This window comes from Magnolia sinica, chromosome 7 (genome assembly GCF_029962835.1).
Source record: "Magnolia sinica isolate HGM2019 chromosome 7, MsV1, whole genome shotgun sequence".
NCBI lineage: Eukaryota > Viridiplantae > Streptophyta > Magnoliopsida > Magnoliales > Magnoliaceae > Magnolia > Magnolia sinica.
Window position 1 is genome coordinate 38,220,988 of NC_080579.1, and position 25,828 is coordinate 38,246,815.

The 25,828-nt window shown below is 40.1% G+C and overlaps 1 protein-coding gene across 4 annotated transcripts in view; it reads left to right on the plus strand.

Moving 5' to 3' along the window:
- Positions 1–6,358: 6,358 nt before the first annotated feature.
- The window catches only part of LOC131251297 (uncharacterized), a 30,711-nt gene continuing 11,241 nt past the window's right edge, over positions 6,359–25,828 (plus strand). Inside the window, exons 1-6 of one of the 4 annotated variants that reach the window (XM_058251930.1) lie at positions 6,363–7,011; positions 7,179–7,292; positions 7,386–7,462; positions 8,630–8,692; positions 8,781–8,882; positions 9,264–9,329. In XM_058251930.1, the coding sequence (XP_058107913.1) occupies positions 6,600–7,011; positions 7,179–7,292; positions 7,386–7,462; positions 8,630–8,692; positions 8,781–8,882; positions 9,264–9,329 (834 nt within the window). In that variant the 5' untranslated portion in view covers positions 6,363–6,599. Of the gene's footprint in view, positions 7,012–7,178; positions 7,293–7,385; positions 7,463–8,629; positions 8,693–8,780; positions 8,883–9,263; positions 9,330–25,828 lie in introns of all 4 variants that reach the window. The other 3 variants (XM_058251931.1, XM_058251932.1, XM_058251933.1) reach the window with 3 other exon arrangements.

Genomic DNA, 25,828 nt, shown 5'->3' on the forward strand with positions numbered 1-25,828 from the left:
ATGGGCCTCATGTATATCAAATCCGACCGCACCAATGGGCCTCATCTATATCAAATTGGGCAACACCAATGGGCCTCATGTATATCAAATCGGGCCACAGCAATGGGCGTCATGTATATCAAATTGGGCCACACCAATGGGCCTCATGTATATCAAATCGGGCCGCACTAATGGGCCTCATGTATATCAAATTGGGCCCACCCTTATGTATTTTTGAGATCCGACCAACTCATAAGTTAACGTAGAGATAGATGAAGTGAAAAACAAATATCAACTTAATTGGAAACTACTGTGGCCCTTAGAAGTTTGAACGGTGGATGACATTGTCCACTATTTAAATGGTGGGGTCCACTTGAACTTTGGATCTGACTCACTCATTTTTCCATGCCATAAAATGATCCCATAAGTGGTTGGACGGTATGGATACAGTGTGTACATCATGGTGGGCCCCACCGTCCAAACAGTGGACAATGTAGCTAAAATACATATATCAATGTGGGGCCTGCGGGCTTGCTGCCATCAAAAGGAGTAGCAATATAGCTACTGTACATGCAGATGGCTGCACTAAAAAGGCATAGGTGGGTCCCACGTAGGGCACACCATCACGTATATATTATATAATATAATATATAATATATATAATATAATATATACTAATACACACACACACACACACACATCAAGATGTATCCCACACATGGGGTGGGTCCCACCATCACATGTAATATGGTGTGGCCCATCCAATGGATGGACGACATGGATAACAAATACATCACGGTCGCCCCACGTAGCACCGTCCAGCTGTGGACGGTGTGAAGAAACACATACACCTTGGTGGCCCATAGATCTTGGTGACGTCAATCCATCAGTTGTTACTGCTGGAGTCCCCATAAATGGACAGTGCGAGATGTAACACATACATCACGATCAGGCCCACATAGTTTGCTGACGTCAACCAGCAGCTATGTGGTGCTGGGTTGCAGGTCAAGCGTTCAATAGATGAACGGCTTGGATTGAACCATACATCAAGGTGGTTATTCAAAGCTCCTGCATGTCCCAGCTAAGTGGAGGGACAGTGTGGTTAAATATATACAGAAGGTGGGTCCCCTACTGCTATGACCTAAAAAGGGTTTCAATGGTAGACGTTCAACCCCTGTTGCTTTGAAGTGTGGTCCACCTGAGTCCCGTGAGTGGCTGATATTTGGGGACACCCCATATATAAAGGGGACCCATCAAATGCACGGTGTTGATGTTCAACACACATCAAGGTAGGGCCTGTAGTGGGGCCCACGGTCCCTACCCGATTTATAAGCAGCAGATGTGGCGTCTTAGACGCTAGACGTCAGCAGCTAGGGGCGTCAGCCCCTTGGCTATATAATTTTTTTTTATTTTCTTGTAGTTTTTCATAGGTGGGGCCCATATCAAGACAATCCACACCATTTACTGGATTCTATGGCTCATGTTACACCCAACGAGCCCAATATTGGATATTTCTTGATGCACAGAAACATCATAGCAGGCCCTAATAAATTTTAACTATTAAAATAATGTTTTAGATGGTGTGGCCTACCAGAGTTATGGATCAGCTTCATTCTTCGGCTCAACGCCTAAAATGAACTGGAAAATATGGTGGACGGTGTGGATAAAATACATGCATCATGAGTGGGGCCTATTGTGGGTCCCACACTCCCCATTCAAGAGCTGAGATGCTGCTTGCTACAGCGTCACACCTCCACACTCACGCTGTGGTGGAATTTCACCACCTATGTGGGCCGCACCACCCATGTGGGCCTACTTGATGGATAGCATGGTAAATACATACTTCATGGTGGGGTCCATCCGGGTGGTCCACAAGGTCTCATCATCACAAAAAAAATAAAAGAGAGGGAGAGAGAAAGAGAGATGCAGTTTGATGGAGGGACCCCGCCACTATGGGCCCCTCCATACATGCATACATCAATGTGAGTCCCACCATAAGTGGGCCCTTAAATCACAAGATCAAAATATAAAATCACCCACCTATGATCTTCTCATCCTTCTGCCAAAGCATCCTAGAGCTCCAATGGATGAACTTCAATAGCTGAGATGGACTTTGCATGGTGGGATTAGGGGTAGGAAGGTGGGCCACACTAACTTCTCCCCCATGGAAGCCATGGACGTTGGACACTCATGGGTGTTGTTTGAAAATGGAGAGAGAGAATGAGAGAGAGAGAGAGGGGTGATGGGAGAGGAGTGATGGGAGAGAGGGATGGATGGGTGTACTTGAGTAAGGGAGAGAGTTGACTTTTAAGGGTTGCTTTTGTACTGGGGATGGGATAAAGTAATGGGTGTACTTTGACAAGTGATGTGATTGATGTGATGGATTCTTTAAGGATTACAATGCGAAGCCTTTTTCCTCAAACTGAATGTGGACCCACATTTCCTAGCTCGGGTATCACCTCAGCGCGTAATACGAGGCGTCAAAACTACGGTGACGACGCGGTCGTAATGGTACAAGTTTTGAGTCGAGTCGACTCTGATATACCGGATACGACTCAGGATCGCGCGCAAATACTAATAACAGATCGTGGGTTGCCAGAATTTGTCTGGGAGGACTGCGGAGGTATATGGAACGGTATGGGATAGGATACGGGTCTCACACAGCCCTAGCTATAACCTCATCAAATTCTTACAAGTGCAGGTATGGACTTTCATATTTAAGTCCAAGGAACTTTGGAAGGAGATGGATCACTCCAGGCTTGATATCCATGTTTTCTGTATTTCCTGGAAAAACCATACAACAAGTGGTGCTCACCCCCACTGGTTGTAAGTAATTTCATAAAGTGCGAGGCGGGGGTGCTTAATGCACATCATTCTCGTCTTGGACTTCTGCAACTTGAGATTGCAGCTAATTCACCGGTTGATTTACAGGTTAATTTACAACCATAACCTTAATTAACTTTGAGGATCTCGAGTGATGTCTAATCCTGTGATGGATAGATAACCCCTCAACTAATCCTCCTTCACTTAAAAGACGTCGAGTGTTGTCACGGACCCACTTAGGCATGAAACACTCTCAGCCCTCTATTTCAGATTTTAACCTAAACCTTAAAAAAAAAATAGGAATCTAAAAACAGAAAGAGAGAGAAATAGAAAGAAGTTACCAAATTAGAAGTTTCTATATTGGGATCCTACAAAAGAAAAAGGAAAGTGAGTTAGTTTCTAAAAAGAAAATAAGAAAGCAACCTAGTTTCTAAAAAATGAAAAAGGAAAGTTTCTAAAAACAGAAAATGGAAAGTTTCTAAAAAAAAATTATTTTATATTTTAAAAAAAAACAAAGTAGGAAAGTCTCTATCCTAGAATTAGAAAGTAGTTTCTAAAAATAGAAAATAGAAAGTTTCTAAACCTAGAATTAGAAAGCAAAGCTAATTTCTAAAATAATTCAGAAAACCCTAATCCTAAAAATAGAAAATAGAAAAACCATAATCTTAAACTCATTCTAAAACTAGTTAATCTCAGAAAAACGCAACCGTTAGTCTCCGACAATGGCACCAAAAATTGTTCACAACCCAAGGGTAAGGTCACGATGCAGTAATAATCTCGGTGAGACCGAGGTCGAATCTGCAGAGACTAATCTCGTGAGTAATTCTGAAAGCAAGTGGAAGTAGAACTAGAAAAAGATGTGAATCTAAATCTGGAAATTAAAGAGAGTAATTGTGAGGGATTTAATTAGAAACTTAAAAATTTAAAGGTGAGAACTAGGGTTTTCAAGGATCCACTTGTAAAGATCAGGGAGATCTAGTTTTGATTTAAGGACATAACTAGAATCAGAGTCTTATCTTATCCAGTTTGAAGATATCTCAATAAAATCAAATCTGAACTTCCTTTGACCTAATTCTCAATGGATGAGAGTTGTGAGAATTGGAAGTAATTTCATCACAAAACCATACCCAGGAGACAATGGCTCACAATATGATATACCAATATCATAACCAAACATGAGAGAATCATGAAGATTAGAAGGGATTCCATCATCTAACCATGCCCATGAGACGATGGTGAACAACAGGACTTACTAATTTCACAACCTCAAATCAGGAAAAGAAGATACTTAAAGCCATTGCAAATCCATTATAATTTGGGCCATAACAAACCATTAAAAACTGAAAGTTATTCTTAAATATCAAATTAGAATCAAAGAGAGTTGAACTTAAACATGAATCAAAGTAGTAGAAAACATCCCATCATGCTACAAGCTTCACCTCTTAGCCCTAGCTAAAAGGTTTAACCGACTATAGTTATGATTGGATCTAAAACCCTAGAAGAAAGCATGAAAAACTAAGGAAGAAAGAAGAAAGACGCTTGACGATGGCTCTCTGCCCTTGTGCTTCGCTCCTCCAAACCCTAAAATAATTAGATTGATTGATAGATGCCTAAGGATGCCCTGAGGACTGCTATTTATAGTTGTGCAACACCTCCTTTTGCACCTCTTTGGAAAAATTCAGAAACTGCCTCAAATTTACGCACCGTGCGTAACTTCGAGCGCTCCGTTCGATGACATTGAACGACCTTCGATGTCATCGAATGTGTCTTTTGTATGTGCTTTTTTTGCGCATTTGTAGCTTCATCCGAACTCTGTAACCTTTTATGTCATCGAACTTACCTTCGATGTCATCGAAGAGGCCTTCGATGTCATTAAGTATTGTTTAAGGAATCGATAATGTGTCCAAAACAGTCCAGAGAGTTAATTCAATTTTTTTAATAAATTCGATGTCATCGAAGAGACCTTCGATGTCATTGAGCAGTGCTTCGAGTAATCGAAAATGGTGCCCAATATGTCCAGTGAGTTTTGCCAAAATTTCACAGAAAATTCGATGTCATCAAAAAACGTCTTCAATTTGTCTAGCGACCAACTCAATTTTTTGTCATAAATTTGATGTCATCGAATGTGTCCTCGATGTCATCGAACGGTGCTAGATGACACAATTAATGTGTATTCTGCACTTGTTCTTTTGGCTTTGTTCCTTCTCCACTTGGTTTTCTTGAATCCTGGGACCTTGAAATATTTAATCTTTGTCTCCTAAGATCCATTCTTTGCCTTGGTGATCTTTGAGCGTCAAATTCATGCTTTTAACACCTTTTTCAATCCAAGCTCTTAAATTCACTTTGCAACACAAACATGAGTAAAATAGGACATTAAGCAGTATTATGTTCATAAAACCAAGATATAAATAGGGTCTAATATGCAATATTTGACCCTCAACACCTATTAAGGTTAGGATCATGTAGAGGTTATTTCAATTATTTTGGATTAAAGGTTAAGATCACTAAGGCACTCATTTTTAATTTTTTTACTCCATAATGCTTATATACTTTTGTATCTTCGGTCTTCAATTGTTAAGTGCTTAACCGGCTATGTAAGATTGACAAAAAGGTGGTACACTAACGGATGTATGGTGGGACGATGGCGGGCGAAGATGTGCTGGTCACATATATGCAGTGTTTGAATTATCTCCAATATTATCGAAATATCTTCGATAGTATCCATATCTCCATCTCAGCGATACCAATAGCACTGGTAGCGATATCAATAATGCTTGTAATATCAGAAATTTCAGGTATTAACAATGTATTGCTAGGTATGGCCAACGTATCAATATCGCTGATGTAATCGCTAATATTTTCAACTATGTAAATTCTAGGTGTTGCTTGTATTGCCAATGCATTAATATCGCCAATATTTTCAAATATGTAAATTCTAAGTAATGCTTGTATCATAAGTGTACTGACGATATTTCAATAGTAAATTTTTATTTCATTTTTTTTCTCATGGGCTTATGGTTGTATGCAGTGTTCAAATTGTAAATGATAATATCTCGATATTATTGATATCACAACATGCGGGATATTGAGAACACAATCTTTCATTTCATTTTTAATTGTTGATGATTTCTTGGTGAAATATCACGTGTTGTTGATATTTTGCAATATCGATGGATGTTTGGATGGTTAAGTAAGCCGGATGAGATGGTTGGACTGATTCTTATAATAACACATGCTTTTAAAGCCCAATAAAATGGAAAATTGTTACATATGCAATCTTTTTGTAAATTTTTTATTTCTAAATATGTAAATATGTCCATTTTAACATCTCCCGAAGTTTCACTGAAAATTCCACAATTTTTCCCATGTTTTCCTGCATTTCCTGTTATCAGCAATATTTTTGACAATATCGATATTGTTTTCGTATTCGGCTCGGAACTGGTAGTGATATTCTATACTAGGCTTCCTTGTATATTCTAGACTAGGCTCATTTTTCTTGAAGTGCAGGACATTTCAACAGCAAAGATACAAAATGCTAGATGCCAGGTTTGGGGTGTTTTGTTCTAGTTAGCCATTTGTTTCGCACATGGTGGACCACCCAATCAGTTGAGTTGCTTGATTTTGAGCGAGATGAGCAGCTCTGAGGATGCGCGAGCATGCTATGGTGGGACGACGGGCGCGCCAAGATGTTCCGGTCACATACACGCGCAGGGAATTAGCAATCCGCCAATCCCTCGATATTGAAATCTTCTCGCTTGAGTACTACCTAGCTGAGCGCCGCACGTCAAAGAAAAAAGATGGAGACGTGGGAAGCCCTTGATGTCGATGATTCAGATCTCCCCTCCCTCCTACGTCATTCCTCCACCCTTGTTGCTTGCAAACGCGGCACACCAAACAACCATCGTCAAGATCAACAACCCAAAAGAAGCGTTTCAAGCTCGAGCATTTCCCTCTCTTGTCTCCAACCCTGCTTCAAATCCCCTCACAACCCTTGCCAAACTCAACCAGAGAATCCTACCACCGCCGAACAACGTCCGTCCCCTGACGTCGACCGTGCCTACCATCTTATTCCCGGGCCCGCAGGTTCCATTCAAGCAGCCATGCGCCGACGGACCACTGGCATCGAAAATTGCTGCCCCATGCCTGACTACGAAGAAGAAGATGGAGATTTCAAGCGGAATCCCTGGCTTTGCGCCTTGGATTTCATAGGTATCTGATGTGAGGGAATTACACGATACTTTGGGTTTTCAGCTTTGGACAAGTGGGGCCGTAGTTTACTCATTCCGATCGAGACAATTCATTCGTCTTGTTGGGCTCACCCAAGATTCACTGCTTCCCCCTCTGGTTTTTTTTTTTTTTTTTTTTTCTTTTTTCAGTGCAGTTGCTGCATTTCTCTTCTTTATCTTTTATTATTTGTCTAAAAACTGCAAGGTTAGGATTGTCCACTGCACCATGGGATCCACTTGTACAAACTACAACCCAAGTTCAATGTAAATATTCTCTGGTCGAGCATTGTACAGTACATGTATGGAATTTTCATCTCTTCTCTAGCCACCGATCTGAAAAAAAAAAACATCTGCAAGTCTTTTCAGGATTGGATTCAAAGTCGCCTTTGCCACACTCGATCAAGACGAGTAAAAGCATGGACAGGGTCCCTCAGGTATTTTTCAACCTTGGAATATACTATTGTTGGCCCCATTCTTGGGCCAGCATTTCGTAGTTGTTGGCTCACCTTTCATTGATTGAGACCATTCATCTGGTGTGTCCTACAATTTCAATGGGTGGTTCTCCGAAGAACCCTTGCATCAGAAGATCCTTGCCATCCAATATTATACCTGCAAATAGATGGTTAAAAGTAAAAAGAAGAAAAAATGGAATGGGATATCATCCTCTATCATGAAGGCTGGGGTTGTGTGATTGAGGATATCTTTGTCAATCACCCAAACACCGTGGGCCCAACCAGATGAACTATCTGGATCAGTTAAAGATTTGCCTAACCTGTATGTAATGATGGCCCGAATGAGAATATCCATGGTTGCCTCAATGTTATACAAATCGGCAAACCACCCTATTTTTTTTCCATTCCGCATTTCACTTTATGGATTATGGGTCATTTGCAATCATCATCATCATCTTCTAAGCCTTATCCCAATTAATTGGGGTTGGCTACACGAATTTTGTCCCACCATTCTACTCTATCAAGGGCTAGACCTTCAGTTAGAGCATAGGTCATCTTTTCTTACTATCTCCATCCATTCAGATTCATGGTGGAAGTCTTGCTGCCAACCTGATGCGAACCTCCTCCTTCATCTGGGATTGGGACTGGCAATGAGAGCACAAAACTCTGACAGGCGCAACGCAATATAATAGACTATTAATAGTTTGCTTACAATCAATTGCTTTCTAATAGACTACTAGTACATAGGTTGATTACAATCAAAATCAGTACGCTGATTACATGAAACTACATTGCATAGACTTAGTGTGTGTATTGGAGTGGGCCACATGATCCTACCCATAGCATACCATGCATTGGAGGAAGTACTGTACCTGTGCTGGTTCCTGTATGATGTTCTGGAGTGATCCACGATCAAGGTAACCTTGGTTTGGCCAAACCAGATATCATTTTCGCTCAAACTGATATCTGATCGAAAGCTCCCATTCTGCGGTTGTTTTTCCTTATCTTTGATCTTCCTCTCTGGTTCATGCTTTTATATATATATATATATATATATATATATATATATATATATATATATATATATATATATATATATTTCTTTTCACTGAACTGCACAAGTAATGTTTACATTGGATTGATGATTAGGTTGTGGGAATTATCAAATCCTGCACACCCAATGGGCGTGGTGATCTGATTGTGACTCTGAAGGTATCATGCTTACATGATATATATTTTGAATTGGGATTCAAACGCACATGCACCATTGCAATTAAAATATATAACATTTTAATTTCAGGATCCTACAGGTACAATGGATGCCAGCATTCACCGCAAAGTCCTTGCAGAGAGCAAATTTGCAAGTGACATATCAATCGGCTCTGTTATCATTCTCCAGCAGGTTTTGCCTCTTTTTCATCCCATCATGATCTTACTTTATTCTACATTGAGGGTGTGTTTATGTGGGGTTTGAACTAAATTCCCTACATTTTTTGATTTTTCCTAATTTTATCAAGAGGTCCCTGGTGAGAGCAAAGAATGAATTAAAATGATGCTATTCTGAACTCCTTTCGTCTCGTGCTCAAAATGAAATGGATATAGCCATCCTATCTAATGTGATCATGACCACCCACCCCTTCCAACACTGTTCAAATATCATTTGTTTCTCATGAATAGTGAACTGTTGAAGAGCCTTATCTTTTTGAAACTAGGTGACAGCTTGCATAGCGATAGTTACATTGCATTGAAATCTTGTCGCTGATCAATCATCACTGACTTTCAGGTTGTTGCATTCTCTCCTACTCATTCGGCCCACTATCTCAATATTACTTTAAACAATGTGGTCAAGGTGCGCGTTCTTTTTGCTGTTGTGTGTGCCTGTGTTGTTCCTTCTTTACAAAAAAAAAAAAAAAATGATGATTGGAAATTCCACCTCAAAGTTATGTGCTAGCCAATACCTAGCCTGGGTAGAAAGGAAGGATTTGTTTCAGGTGGGTACTCAGTCACAAAACTTTTGGCAAGCAATCATGAAGCTTGTTGTTTGGCAAAACAAAAAACAAATATTGTAAAAACAATTCTTAATAGTTATTGTCATGTGTCATATATGGCATACACAACATATGTGGGGGTGCTTTAAGCTAAATTGTGGCACATGGTAGGTGCTCAAAGTTGTATGGTGGCACATGCGGCACAAGAGATGCATTGGTAGATTTGACAAATGTAGGGCAGTTGAAGCTAGAGGGTAGCATTTGTACACATTGGCACATTGACAAATATGGCATATATGGAGCGATCGAAGTGGATGAAGGCACATGTGGCACATTGGCACATGTGGGTTGCTTTGCAAATGTGGAGAATAGGAAAAGAAGATGGTGGTATCCGTGGCACATTAGCATTGGGATGCAAGAGTAGATGGATGGTGGTACATGTGGCACATTAGCACATGTTGGATGCTTCTCACATGCTGGGTGCAAGAGAAGATGGATGGTAGCTTGTGTGGTGCATTAGCACAATAAGACGCTTTACATGTGCGGTGGAAGAAAAGATGGATGGTGGCATATGTGGCACAAACAATATGGGACACAGACATGTGGCGTACAGTGGCACATGTTTGGGGTGGGGGGGGGGGGGGGTTGATATTGAAGATGGCCAATCATACATGTGGCACATGTGAGGTGATTGAAGATGGGTGGTGGTACATTTGGGTTTAACTATTGAAAAACTCATTTTCCTTCCATAGTGAAAAATGCCTTTTTTAGGGGTGGTGGCACATTTAGAAAATGCCTTCTGTACATGTGAATCTAAAATTATTTATCGTTGAAATTGCCAAATTTTGCACTTTTAAGTACTGTGGTTGTGGTTGATCATGTTCATTCAATGGAACTTCTTGCACCATTTGATATTAGAGCAGTTTTGTCTATGGGTCCTGATTTTCCAACCAAAATAAGAGTAAATACTTTGTGAAGTCTGCCTATGATATTTTGGGTGGAATGTCCATTGGGATTGTACTAGTGGCATTGAGCAAAGACTAAGTGTATTTATGCTTGGTGTATCTATGTAGAATTTCTATTTCCTGCATGTTGTCCAAACCACTTGTTTGTTCGGACATGATTTGTCTTCTTGACTAACCTGTGCACAGCAAGATCTGATCTAGGGGCATTTGTTGTTCATTAACCCAAGTTGAAGAATTGATTTGTTGATCGACCAAAAGGAAACTTTTGTGGAAGTCACTGATTGGTTGATCGATGGTGAATCTACACTTGAATAGTGGTTTCTTTTTCTTTTTTTTTATTCTTTTTTTAAATAATAATAATATTATTATTATTTATTATTTATTATTTTTATTATTATTATTTTTTAATCTTCACAAAAAAAGCCCTAAAAAACAACTATGTACAAAGGATGCAAACTGGCATGCAGTATTTATGATCAACTAGGAATGTTGATGGAGAATGTGGGATGAAGATTTGGATAGGGCAAAGTAGATGGGATTGATGCACACTAATGTGATGAGGAAGAAGAGAGAGGGGGGGGGGGGGGGGGGGGGGGGAATTTCCTTGTTTACAACCTTCTCTCGAACGAAGTGACAATCTACCTCTATATATTTACTTCTTCTATGAAAGACAAGATTATTGGCGATATAGGTTGTCGCTTGATTGTCATAGTAAAGAACCATGAATAACTCATTGAAGATATTAAATTCTTGAAGAAGTGACCTCAAACAGCATAGCCCATGGCCCTATATTCTACTTTAGCACTGAATCTAGCCACCACATTCTATTTCTTGCTCCTTCATGTAACTAAATTGCTTCCAACGAACGTGCAATATCTGAAGATAGATCGCCTGTCTGACACGATCCAACCCAATATAGCAGAATGTGGACTACGACTTTCCAATGCTAAGTCTGGGGCTGATACATAAACCGACTAACAACTCCTATGGAAAAAGATGTGTTTGGTCGCATGACTATGAGATATACCTTTCAGGATTCTCAAAAATTCTCCTTGGTCATTTGTCAATTTACAATTTGCCTCCATGCAGGTGTCGCATGTCTCTCATCATTTTGGTCTCTTCTAACTAAGAGGTTGAGTGCATACTTCCTTTATTTGTGGGTAATCCTAGACGCAGAGTGTGCCACGTCAATTCCATGAAAATACTTTAGGTGACCAAGATTCTTTGTTTAATGTAAAGTTTGATCTCACTAATTCCTCTTGCATTGCTGTCCATGACTATGTTGTCATCAACATACACAATCAGGATCACAATTCCCATTTCACTTCGCTTAACAAAGACTTAATGATCCACTTTACATTCATAAAAACCAACGAGGAGAAGTGTGTTGTTGAAAATTTTAAACTACGCATGTGCTGATTGCTTGAGTCTATATATTGCTTTCCAAAGTTTATAGAGGATTTAAGGACAACTCACTGCATAAACTAAAGATGGAGATGACATGCAATTTGAAATCCATTCGATCATTTTAAAGCCCTCCATAAGTGTTTTGACGTCTAAAATGTTGATTAGAGGGCGGGGGGGCCCCCTCTCCCCTCTACTCTTTTTAATTGTCGGCGAGGCGTTGTCTAAAATGTTGATTAGAGGGCAGGAGCACGGATACCTCCGCGGTATTGCGATGCCTAGGTTGTCTGACCCCCTCACTCACATCCAATTCGCTGATGACACCCTTATCTTCTCTGACGCCTTGACAGAATGCATCGAGAACCTCCTCATTGCCCTGCGCTGTTTTGAAGTGGTCTCTGGTCTCAGGATCAATATGAGTAAATCGAAGATGCTTGGAATTAATGTTCCTTCTCAGACTCTCCAGTTGTTTGCAGCCACGCTCGGATGCCATGTAGATACGTTTCTATCTTCCTTTGTTGGTCTCCCCCTCTCAGTGGGATCCCCGCCGAAATCTATGTGGGATAGGGTCACCAGCAAGTTCCAAAAGTACCCGGCCACTTGGAAATGCTGCTATCTATCTATGGGTGGTCGCTTGACGCTGATCAAAGCAGCCCTTTCTAACCTTCCCCTCTACTTCATGTTGCTGTTCAGATGTCCAGGCTTGGTTTTAAAGTCTATCGATAAAATTAGAAGAGATTTCCTGTGGTTTGGTAAGGAAAATCAGAGGAAAATTCACTTGCTTGAGTGGACCGAAGTATGTAAATTGTTCAGGGAAGGTGGTGCAAATGTTAAGAATCTGAAAGTCATGAATTCGGCGCTGCTAGGGAAATGGTCTTGGAGACTTGGCTCTGAAAAGGACGCTTTGTGGGCCTCGATTGTCAAAGGTAAGTATTGCTCCTCCCATGGTGGTTGGTGGCCTAAAGGCTCTTCATTCTATAAGGCTTCCCATATCTGGAAAGGAATTCTTAAAGCTAAAAGTCTAGTGATCGAGAACAACAACTATGTTTTGGGCAATGGTTCTTCTATTTGGTTCTGGGAAGACTTATGGGTTGGGGAAGAACCTCGTAAATTTCAATTTCCTCAAATCTATTGGCTTGCTCCCGATAAAGATATCCTCATCAGCAGATGTTGCTCTCTCACGTCAGCTCAAACTGTCTGGGACATCAGATATTTCAGAAATCTCAATGATAGCGAAGTGAGGGAGTTCACAGCTCTTTAGGATTGCATTTCTAAGACTATGCCGCACAGTAGCCAGCCAGATAGCCTTGTTTGGCAGTTAGAGAAATCTGGATTTTTTTCCATCAAGTCTCTTTATGCCTACATCTATCCTGTGTCGCACCCTTTGCAAGACGTTTCTCCGTTCATTTGGAAGTACCCTGTCCCTCTTAAATTCATTTGTTTCGGCGGCTTGCGGGTCGCAATAGAATCCTCACTATTGAAAACCTCGCTAAGAGAGGCATGCAGATTGTTAATATATGTCTGTGTTGTATGCACGAGGCAGAATCCGTGAATCATTTGTTGGTCCATTGTTCTTTCATGTCTCTTGTTTGGGAAGAGTTTTGTCAGAGATTCTCGGTTAATTGGTGCACTCCTGAATTGGCCGCCAATCTGCTCTCTTCTTGGAATGGTCTCAATCTTGGGAAAATCAAATCTATCATCTGGCACATGGCCATTTTTGCTATCTGGTGGGCCGTTTGGGAAGAAAGAAATGAAAGATGTTTCAACGATAACTCTTCTACCGCTAAGGTTGTGGGTTCTAGGGCTAAGAAGATGGTGATCGAATGGGCTACTAATGTTAAGGATTTAAATAATTTTGATCTTAGTTTTTTAGGCTGTTAGGGGCTTTCTGCTATCTCAGTAGATTTGCTCCTTTCTTTTCCTTGTTGTGCCTTTCCCTGTTTTCCCTTTTTCCCTTCTCTTTGCATCTCTTTTCTTTCTAGTTTAATGCATTTTCAGTTTGTTGCCTTTAAAAAAATAAAAAAAATAAAAAAAGTGTTTTGATGTCCGTGGAATAGCAAACTGGCAAATTCCGTTGTTGAAATTCAAAAAAAATAATAGTTACCATTGGCACAAAATCTCAGCGGAAGTAAGGTGTTTGTGGAGCCAAATAACCTAAGGATTAAGATTAAATTTTAATCAGATTACTCCACTTGGTCTTGTTTTCCAAAGATTCCGAGTAACGGCCTCCGTTAAAAAGTAAGGTGTTAGGCACCTTCTTTGATTGTGTACACGTGATCTGTTTGTAGTGAGATTTAGTATTTCTATGATAAGGAGAAAAAAGAAAAAGAAAAGAAAAGAAAAGGGATGTTTGCATATTCCCCTCACCTTTCTAATATTTGCATATTGCCCCTTGCTTTTGTGACAATTGCATTTGCCTTCCTTATCGTTCATTAACATTTATAGATTCCCCCTTGCCATTAGTCATTTCTAATGGCTGTTAAATTCAAAATGGATGTTGTCCAAGGTATTTCATAATGGTAATGGTGGGCGCAATGGCCACCACTGTTACCTTTACGATATGGGCTGTAACGGTTGTTATGGTCTCTCTCTCTCTCTCTCTCTCTCTCTCATTTTATTGAACCAGAAAACCTATATCAGCCCTATAAATTATAATGGATTTTTACGAAGCTATTACGTCCTTTACGGGGGGGCTGTTACAGGTCATTTTTTCCCATAACGGCCGTTACAACTCCATTACTTGTAATGGTTGCCACCGTTACCTTTGCGTAATGGCCATTATGGCCTTGTAATGGCCGTTATGACACACCATGTTGTCCCTTTCTAAGAATGAAATGACAAAAATGCCCTCACTAAGGGAAATGATAGATATGCCCTCTTCATTGCAACTCGTCTCTCTCTCTCTCGCTCCCCCCTTAAAAATACCCATCCAACTTGAATATATATATAAAACCCATCCAACCCGATTCCATCCCCACACCCTGTTGCCGTGTTTTGCTGTTGCAACCAAGGTGCCGTCTCTCTTAAGGAACCGAGTTTGGCTAGGGGAGGAAGAGGAAGAAGAGATCGAAAGGTCACACCTGACGCCTCTTCAAATTCTTACTGTAAACCTCATTAATACTCTTATATTAGTTTTCCCTTGATTAGAGAAGCCCATTGTTCTTTGTTTTGTGGTTTTATTACAAACAATAGCACCGTTGGAAAATTTTCATATCCTTTAAGAATGAATAAATATTCTTTGTTATATCATGGTGAAGCTCAAATTATTGATGATTTGAATCAATCAAAGAGCGTGTTCATCCTCATATTTAGGTGGTTCATTTTGTTCGCCATTGATTGAAATGTTTGGATCTTCGTATTAAGGTGATTCATTGTAAAAGGCAAACAAGGTGGGAATCACTTGATGGACAACCTAGGTTGATGGCAGTTTAAATATGAGGACACGCTACTAGATGTCATGCTCTAGATACACAAACTTTGAGATGGGCCTTTTAAATCATGGTGGCATGCACTAAAAACCATCCTCATTCTAGTCTCCAGCTTCCATGTGCATGTGGCATCCAACCTGTCCAACTAGTTGGCCCACCACGAGGATTACACTATGCAAAAGTCAGTCACATCCACTCATTGAGTGGACCAAACTTGTATCTTGCTATTTATTAGTGGCTAGACATTGTTTTCTATGGTGTGGCCCACTTGATGAGCATATGGGATGGATTTTGTATACTAGGCAATCCTCATGGTGGGGCCTACCTTTTGGAAGGGTTTGATGTTGCTTTCACTTAAAGAGGTTGGAAGTTATTTGGTGGGTGGAAGATAACTTGTCATCCAACTGGTTGGACTCTTCTTTATTATGCTTAGCTAGAAATGGGTGTATTTATGTCAATTCCCCTCTAGTGAGGGCATTTCCATCATTTCATTCTAAAAAAGGAACGGAATCCATTTTGAATGTAATAGCCGTAAAACGTGACTAGTGTTAAGGAGGAATTTGCAAATGTGAGTGAATAGTAGGGAAGACAAATGCAATTATCAATATCATAAAAACAAGGAAGAATATGCAAATGTCAGATAAGCGAGTAAGGATATACAAATATCCCTAAATAAAAAAAAGAGTCAGCAATGGGCATATAGAGAAGACGAAAATCTAGCAAGGAATGAAAACCCTATCTAGAGGGCCTTGGCCTTTTGAGATTCTTGTAATAAAGAGGAACTTTCGAATCTTCCACGAGCAATGGTTTGGGAGCCAGATCTCAAGATCCGAGAGGCCGACGGGCGACTCCTTGCTGATCGCCCTAAAGAAGATTGGAGAAGTCTTATCCTTTAACAGTTTGACTATCATTTCTTTAAGCTTAGCTGCTGCTTTTATTTTTCCTCATAAGGTATAAGGTCTAGGGGAATGAAGGTTTTCTCCGTCTTTTCCTGGAAACAAGGGCATAGAGGGGGACAAAGCAAAGAGGTTGAGAGTCCAAACTCCAAAGGGCCTTTGCTTGAAAGCATTGAATCTTATTTATTTAGTTGAGGGAGGTATTTTGTTAGTTTTGGGAACTTTCAAGGGAAAAGGTGCATAATAGACACATGGCACAATCCCATAGAATCTTGTGATGGATTTTTGATGAAAGAAGGAAAGTGGAATGTCAAGGAAGAAGTAAACGTTATGTGGAATGAGATGGCTAAATGTATTAGGAAAGTGGTAATGGATGTTTTAGGATTATCTAGATGAAAATAACTATAATGTAAGGAAACTTGGTGGTGGAATGACATGGACAAAAAGCCATTAAAGAGAAACGTTCATGTTTCAAGGCTTAATAAGGGACTAGAAACAATGAAAATCTTGAACAATATAGAAAAAAGCCAAAAAGATTGCTAAAAAAGGTAAGTGATGCTAAACTTAAGGCTTATGATGACTTTATGATGCAGGACAATTAACCACATGCTTTAAAAGCTCGAACTGTTAGAGCATGGGGAATTAATCCCTTTATCTCATAGCCCAGGCCCTAAGTCCATGGGTTAGGTTCTCGGCTGAACCCTTCTCATGAGCCCCAAATCCATGGGTTCCTCCCTACACGAGCCACCCGCCTCACACAGGCCCCAAATCTATAGGTTATGCAGGCTACCCACCCCGAGTGTGCCCCTGCATCCCACAGGCCACCCCACTTGAGCCCGGTGTGAAAATGCTCCCGCATTACTTTACAATAGATTTGTTACAAGAGAAGGTAAGAAAGATGTCTTCAAATTGCAAAAATGAGAGAGAGAGAGAGAGAGAGAGAGAGAGAGAGAGAGAGAGAGAGAGAGAGAGAGAGAGTAGGGGACTTGATCATGTGAGATGTATTAGGACTTGATCATGTGAGATGTATTAGGACTTGATCATGTGAGATGTATTAGGACTTGATCATGTGAGATGTATTAAGAGCGATGACTAGAGGGTACTAGTTGTGGACAATGAGATCAATGAATGGTGGAGAAGATATTTTCAAAACTTGTTAAATGATAATCACTTTGAAAGCATAGGGATAGAAGGAATCATAAATTCAAATGATGCAGAAGCAATATATACTTTTGTAGTATTAGGATATCTGAAGTGAAAGAAGCTTTGAGAAAGATGAAAATAGGAAAAGACCCTTGGACCAAATGGTATATTAATAGAGGTTTGGAAGTGTATGGGAGACACTGGAATTTTTGGTTGGTAAAGTTGTTCACAATATTGTAAGATTGAAGAAAGTGTCAGAGGAATGGAGGAAAAATACCGTTGTACATATTCACGAGAATCAAGGAGACATAAAGTTGCACTATAATGGAATTAAACTAATGAGCCATACTATGGAACTTTTGGAAGCTGTGATTGAGCAAAAGACTAAGAGGCATGGGAAGAATGTCTAATAAATCAGTTTGGTTTCATGCCAGGGAGGTTTACCACTCAAGTTATCTTCCTACTTAGACAATTGATAGAGATATAGGGAGAGAAGGAAGGATCTCCAGATGGTATTTATTGACTTAGAAAGTTTATGATAGGGTCTTTAGAGAGTTCTGGAGTGTTGGGAAGAAAATAGTTTCAAGAGGATATATTGACATGATTAAGGATATGTATGAGGAAGTAGCAACAAATGTGAGGATCACTAGTGGAGAGACAAGCGAGTTCCCAATTACTGTAGGCAATGTTTTCCATATTGTTATCGCGTAATGTATCGAACCCTTGGGGTACGGATACATATCGATTATCGCATGGGATGTATCGGTTGTATTGCGTGATGTATCGCTGTTGTTAGGAGACATGGGGAGACATTGGGAAATTGGTCAAAAATTTTAATGACACTTCAGGGATTGTTAAAAGACATCAATATACACTTAAAAATCAAAATATCATAAAAAGTAAGTGCACATAATAGGTTTCCTTTGTATGGAGTCCTAATCTATGTGCCGTCTAATTGAATTGATGCTAGTATCTTCAAAGTCTTCATATAATTTATAAATGTAAGAAGACATGTATGGACACACAAGCAATACATTCAAAAGCAAAAGAAGAAGTGGGAAACTAGAAATATACTTGTAAATAATGTGTGTGGCTATGGCCTGGACCCACATAGAGCTGCGTGATGGCTTAAAATCATCACCTCCATCTCGGCAGGGTTGGGCATAGTACTGCTGCTCTACAAATTGACAATACTATGCCCAGGTCATAGTAGAATGATACCAGTGAATATACTCTCTAACTCATCCTCTTCGATTTGAGAAAATTTTGAAATTTCCCTAATTTTCAGCAAATTGACCCATCTTCCCCCAAATCAAAAAATTAGAGTGTATGTTATGATGATTTCATCAAACACTCCTGAATACTTTGAAATGGGGGCTAATTGACTGCTAATCGAAGTGGAATTTTTAAAACATTTTTAATTAAAAATAATATATTTTTTTTTGAAAAATCCCCAAATTATTAAGAGTTGCTAGATCAGGTTACATATATGTTTGATTTTATATTTGGACACAAAGATTGCAACCAATTTGCGAGAAATTGGGAAATTACGATTTTTCTCAAATTTTCATAGCTCAGCCCATCTCCCCCAAATCTCAAATTCGAAGCTCCAAATCCATGATTTTTCATGTAAAACATGAAGAATCATGGATTTGTAATCATTTGACATTGACTTAACATGATTAACAAACAACAAAGAGAAAAAAAGGGATAAAAAATGTAAAAAAAAGAAAAAACGCTAACCAGATTGAACAAATGGGATACATTAGCATTACTTGTGTGTTTCGTATCACACGAGTGGGATACAAGATATATCATAGGATATATTAGCGAATATCGTCAATATTGAAAACATTGACGGTAGGCTCACTAAGGGCTGGCATTGAGCCCATATTGGTTATATTAATGAGTTAATGAGGCATTTGCAAGAAGAGATCCTACGGTGTATGTATATTGTTTGCAGATGGCATTGTTTTGATTGACAAGATAAGGGAGGGCATAACACAAAGCTAGATTTATTGAGGGGTGCTTTAGAATCTAAAGGATTTAAAATTAGTTGGACTAAAACAATATATGGAGTGCAATTTTAGTAGCAATAGGAGTGGGAACAAGGAATTAGCTAAGATTGCTGAATAAGAAGTTTACCAAAATGACCAATTCCGATTACTTGGGTCGGTAATCCTTGACCGTGAAGAAGTTGAGAAGGACGTTGCCCATAGAATTTAAGTGGGGTGGAAGAAATGGAGATGTGCCTCTGGAGTTTTATATGATCATCGTATACCACTTAAACTGAAAGGGGAATTTTATAGGATGGTTATAAAGACTAACCATGCTTAATGGGACAAAATTTTGGGCAGTGAAGGAATAATATGTTTATAAATGAATGTAGCTGAAATGAGGATATTGAGATGGATGAGTGGCAAGACAAGGATAGAATTAGAAATGAATGTATTTGAGGGAATTTAGGAGTAGCACCAATAGGTGATAAGATGAGGGAAAGTAGACTTGATGGTTGGGTCATGTGCAATGGAGACTAAGAACTGTGCTGGTTAGGAGTGACTTGGTACAAGTTGAAGGCTCTAAAAGGGCAAGGGGAAGTCTCAAAAGGACATGGGTGGAGGTAGGTAGAAAAGACTTGATGACCTATGGTCTAATCGAAGTTATGGCTCTTGATAGAGTGGAATGGTGGAAAAAGATTCATGCAGCCAACCCCAATTAGTAGGGATAACATAGATGATGATGATGATGATGATGTTGGTTTGGAACATTTCTCTGAGAAGAAACCTAAAAGACGAAGAAATTGAAGGCTTTCAGCTGCTTTTGGGATATAACAGTTCAGTAGTTTTCGTGCCTAATTAGTATAAATCTAGAAGATCAAAGCAAAATGCATCAAGAAAATTCTTAGTAGTCCATTTTTTTCCCCAAAAGATTACAGAGACAGAATCTTCTTTTCGGTTTCAGTTTGGCAATCAAAGGCTCCCCAATGAGTGGTTCTGTTTGTTTGGTCAGCTGTCAAATATAAGATTCTATTGGTTGATAATCTTAAGAATAGAGGCCTCTCAATGCCCAATAGATGTATTATGTGCAATGCTGAGGAATAGTTTGTCCATCATCTCTTCCCTCATTGTCTACTGGGATCTGCATTGTGGAGTCATTTCTCCCTCTTTGGCCTAGAGTGGATACTGAAGTAGAGGCTCCATGAGGTGTTCAATGGTTGGGAGCAATGATCCTTTATGGAAAGAGGAAAGGTCATGTGTTGATTGCTTCAGCCATTTGTTGGGAGATTTGGAAAGAAAGAAACAATTATATTTTCAAGGATGAGCAGATCTTGTTGGCAACATTACTTGATAAAATTAAAGCCTACGTAGTCGATTAGCCCTTCCTTTCCCTTAAATGTAATGGTTGTTTGTTCTTAAAATGTTTTTGGAATGGAGTCATGAGGTGTTGTCCAAGTTTCATTAGCTGGTGAGGTCAATGGTTTTTTTTTTTTTTTTTTTGTTGGGGGAGGGGAGCTAATTTTGGGGGTCAATAAATGTTTCTCATTGGGATCTAGCCTCATCTTTTGGTTAAATATTTTGTTTAATCTTGTGTGGTGAGAAATTTATAGATCTGTTGGTATTTGGATTTTGGAGGTGGTTGTCCGGTCATTTGTTTTAAGTTCTCTTTCATGCTTCTGTTTCAATAAAATTTCTTGCTGCTTTTTTCTTTTTTTTTTTTTTTAAAATGTAGACCCACAGATGGTCAGGTTGATGTGGTTGGATTCTTCTTAAAAAAATTTTAATTAGTCAATATAGTCATAGTGCCAACTAGAAGTTGACTAGTTGCTCATTGCTTCAGTAATCAGTTTCCTGTTTTAGAAAGTCATTCTGCATCTTGTATGTGTTGGAACATGTGAACTTAAGAATCATGCAATCAAGTTTTCTCCTTCCTGTATTATTCTGCGATGAGATTGTTGAAGAGTGATTCAGATTCTTCAACATGTTGGTGGGGCTCCACCCAGCAAAATTGCTTTTCAGAGTGGTGCCTGAACCGATCTGCGAATTGTATGTTTACTGCTCTATCCTTCACATTCTACTTTAATATGATTTCTACTCATAAATCCTTCTGGCTATTGGTCAAGAAATAAAATTTCAGATTTTTATTTGTGTTCAATAGCAATTGGCTGGAAATTTCAGTTTCTTTGCCTAAATTGAACACTTGTGGCTACAATTTGCACTTTTTCAGAGACTTTCCTTCATATCTGACTGAGCCACTAAGAAGAGGTGTTCAGGACCTTGCACCCTGGTGAGCTGTGGCTTCTATAATGCCAGTGATGCTTCGAAGAAGGTCCCTTCCCAGTCTCCAGCCTTCTAACCCATTGAAAGGGAAGACCTAAGGATATCAAAAGAAGTTTCAGTAGTATATTGTGAACAGGGTACACAGGCACTGCCCCATGTTAACTTTCTTCTAGTGATGGGCCACATAGTGGTCCTTTGCAGCTGGTAGATTGAAAAGAATAGAAATGAGCTTTGGTTTATATGAACACAGTGCAAGGACACAACTGGGGGGATTGGGTGGGTGCGGTCATGGAAGCTGATGGAAGAGAAAGTTCCCAGACACAAGAGGAATCCCTAGGCTTACCTTGCTCACTTTGGCTGTGCGTGAGAATGCTGCATAAACATGTTTAAAAGACTCAGTTCACGACCCAATGAAGGAGTACCTTTGGACAAAAATCTTGAAACTATCATCCTCTTGTCCTTAAATTTTGGGTTGGCTTTATGATCCTATTCTGCTAATCACAAGATCTGAAATAGGGATTCTCATGACTGCTTAAAAACAATTAACCCTTGTATTGTGTTGTACACATAAGAGATCCAGACCCCCTCTAGGGGTCCTACCACTGATGGGCCACAGCTGTCTGCTCATAATATTGTATATAAATTTTATTTGGGCCATGCTTGCCTGGGCCATGGTCAGCTTAGGCCAGGGCACACGCCAAGTAGCCATCAGGCCTGAATTGAGGTATGCTTATCATGTCACAGTCCAAACCTAGCTTTGAGTGGGTTGGTCACAAGGCGGGTAACACCATTAAAATCCTTGATGCATGTGTTCCATTCCTGTTGACCAACCCGAGGCAATGTTTAAAAGATGGCCTTGGGTTTGAATTTATCAGGTTTCGAGCTGGGTTCCGGTCAGACAATGTGTCCTATTTAATCAAGTGTTGAGTTTATGGTTGTCCTTGTCCCGGCAACATGCACAAATGTATTATTTATATATGAATAAATATAAGCAATGCTTAACAACTACTTGGTTGCTTTAGCAGTAGAAATGTGTGGAACATTGCACATGTTTTGGGTTCAAACTTCACCAATGCATTTTTCACAAGTGGCCTGGCCTGTGCTTGGGCTTGAGTTTTGGGCGTATTTCGTAAACATGTTGGGCTTGGGGTTAACCAAACCTGGCCATTGCCACCCCTAATTATTGTAGCCTTGTCCTGCTATTTGAGTTAACTTTTTGACTCCTACTTAAGTAACCATTCCTCTCTATGGCCTATCCTCAGTAGGTAAATAAAGCTTTCATATCCATTCTCACCATGATGGGGACATCTCGCGCACACGCACGCTCCTCCTACGCACGTATGCAAGGAGGAGGGCCCCACCATCGATCTGGATTGATGACGACGTCCAGGGAGGGCCTCCTAGTTAGAAGACTGTCTTGGTTCCTTGGAGTGGACCCGATCATCATGGGGATCCCACCATTGGATCTCATGATTGTGGCCCACTACTCTAAATAATCTAGTTCTTTGGGTTTTGCTTATTATTGTTATTAGGAATATCATGGATGGTTTAGATTACTTTAATTAGTTGTTATTTTTTATTACTTCGTTTCCAAGTAATAGGGTGCACACATGGCACAGTTTTTGGGGCATAGGTTTTTCTTATAAATAGGCAACCCCTTGTAGGATTTTTTCATTGAAGATTGAAATAAAATTTCTGCGTTTTTTGCTTCTCTAAATCTCTGAGTCGTGGGAGCCTAATTGGGTGTGAAACCCTCCCTTCTTCGAAGGGCTAACTACTGTGGTGCGAAGCCACACCCATCTTGATTCGCCCTCACCTCCTACCATCCATAATTAGAGAATGGTTTGATGATTATAATGTGAAGAAAAGAGGAGAAATTGAGAGAAGAGGAATGAGGAGAGTTTGGGAAAGATATTGTGTTAGGCTATCTTGCCCTAACACACAATATTTTATTATAATAGAGCATATAGTACACCGTAGGAGAAGAGGAAAGTGTGCAAATGCACTTACACCAAAAAGGGCCACTACGCTATACACTAGCATTCTCTATACTCCCCCTCAAGTTGGAGCATAGATGTTAATCATGCTCAACTTGTCACAAACATGATGAAGAGCATCTTGACTCAAGGACTTTGTAAGAACATCAGCAAGTTGATCCTTAGATCGAACAAAAGGAGTGAGGATTTCCTTATAAGCTACTTTCTCCCGAATAAAGTGACAGTCGACCTCAATATGCTTGGTTCGTTCGTGGAAAACCGGGTTACGAGTAATATGGATGGCCGCTTGGTTGTCACAATGAAGAGGAACAAGATCCAAATGAGGAAAGCCAAGTTCTTCAAGAAGGTTGCGAAGCCACACGAGCTCACACGTTGCATGAGCTGTAGCACGATATTCTGCTTCAGCCGAGGATCGAGCAACAACTGGTTGCTTTTTGCTCTTCCATGTTATAAGATTGCCACCTAGGAAGGTACGGAAGCCAGATGTAGAGCGGCAATCATAAGTACTACTTGCACAAACAGCATTGGAATAGCCAGAAAGATGAAGATGACCATGCAACTGAAAGCGAAGGACAAGACCCGGGGCTGATTTTAGATACCGAAGTACACGGTAGACAATCGTGAGATGAGAAGTACGGGGAGCTTGTATGAATTGGCTAACAACGCCCACCGCAAATGAGAGATCTGGGCGAGTAATAGTCAGGTAAATAAGTCGGCCTACAAGTCATCGATACATCCCAGGATTAGTAAGTAGAGTACCATCATCTGGTCAAAGCTTGATGGGGACATCACACGCGCACGCACACGCACGCCGCCCCCCTACCCATGTACGCGAGAGAATGACGGTCCCACCGTCGATCTAGATCGATGACAACATCCAGGGAAGGCCTCATAGTTAGAAGACGAAGTTTTGATTCAAGAGAGTGGACCCGATAGCCAAGAAAAGCCCATCATGAGATCTCATGATCGTGGCTCATTAGTCAGATTGATTTTATATTTTAGGTTTTGCTTATTAATGTTATTTAGAACATCATGGACGCTTTAGATTTCTTTGATTAGTTTTTATTTTGGTTTACTTCATCGCCAAATAATAGGTTGTGCACATTGTGCAAGTTTTGGGGTATATGGTTTTCTTATAAATAGGCACCCTTTTGTAGCTTTTTTCATTCATTGAAGATTAATAAAAATTCTGCCTTTTCATACTCTCTGAGTTGTGAAGCCTAATTGGGTGCGAAGCCTTCCTTCATCAAAGGGTTAACTACCGTGGTGCGAAGCCACATCTATCCTGATTCGCCTCCATCCATCGCCATATCTATTACTCATCTTCTATCATATCTTCTTCTCATCTCACCCCATCATCTACACTTCGAATCAATCATTTATTGCAGCAATTCATCTCCCTACAATAAATTTCCAGAATCTTGCCCTGTAGGAGGGCTGAAACTTCGACGGAGCACTGTGTTCAAACCGATTATCCGTTTGACCTGAAATTTGGAGGGAAGGTGGCCCATCCTTGGCCGACCAGACCCTAGCTGGCCAATCCTAGATTCGTGGGCCCCACACACGTGCTGGCCACCATCCACGCACGTGCGTCAAGTCGATTTGTTGTCTGCTCGTGCGGGCCGATCATAGGTGCTCTCTCTCATCTCCTTCACTCCTCTCTCACCTAATTTCCCTAACCCTAACCCTAAATTGTCCTAAATCCCAATTTCTATGCCCTCTTTTTTAACCCTAGGTTTTCCAGAATTGAAACATGTGAATCTCTTGGATTAGGGACTGATTCTTATGCGTGTGGTTGATTTCTATTTTTCTTTGAGCATCGTTTGGTCCATAATTTTATTGATCCAGTCCTAGCCTGTGTAGGCATGGACCCGTGCAAATTCCTCTTTAATTGAATGTTTGAACTTTTATGCGGGATATGGAATTTGTGTAATTGTTTTTGAACTAACGTGATCTTAAGCCTGAAATCTTTCACATCATATTTGAATTTCCTGTCTTGCATCAAAGCTTTTGTGAAGTATTCATGGGAGTGGTAGCAGGCTTGCACCCTAACATGCTGGTCTCCATGAGAAGATTGAGCGCATATTTTCGTTGTGACAAGACCAATCTGAATGATGAGCGGCTAACTTCAATTCCGAGGAAGTAGTGAAGAGGACCAAGGTCCTTGATTTCAAACTTAGTCTTCAAAAATTCTTTGACCTCTCTCATTCCAACCGAATCACTACCAGACAGAACAATATTATTCACATA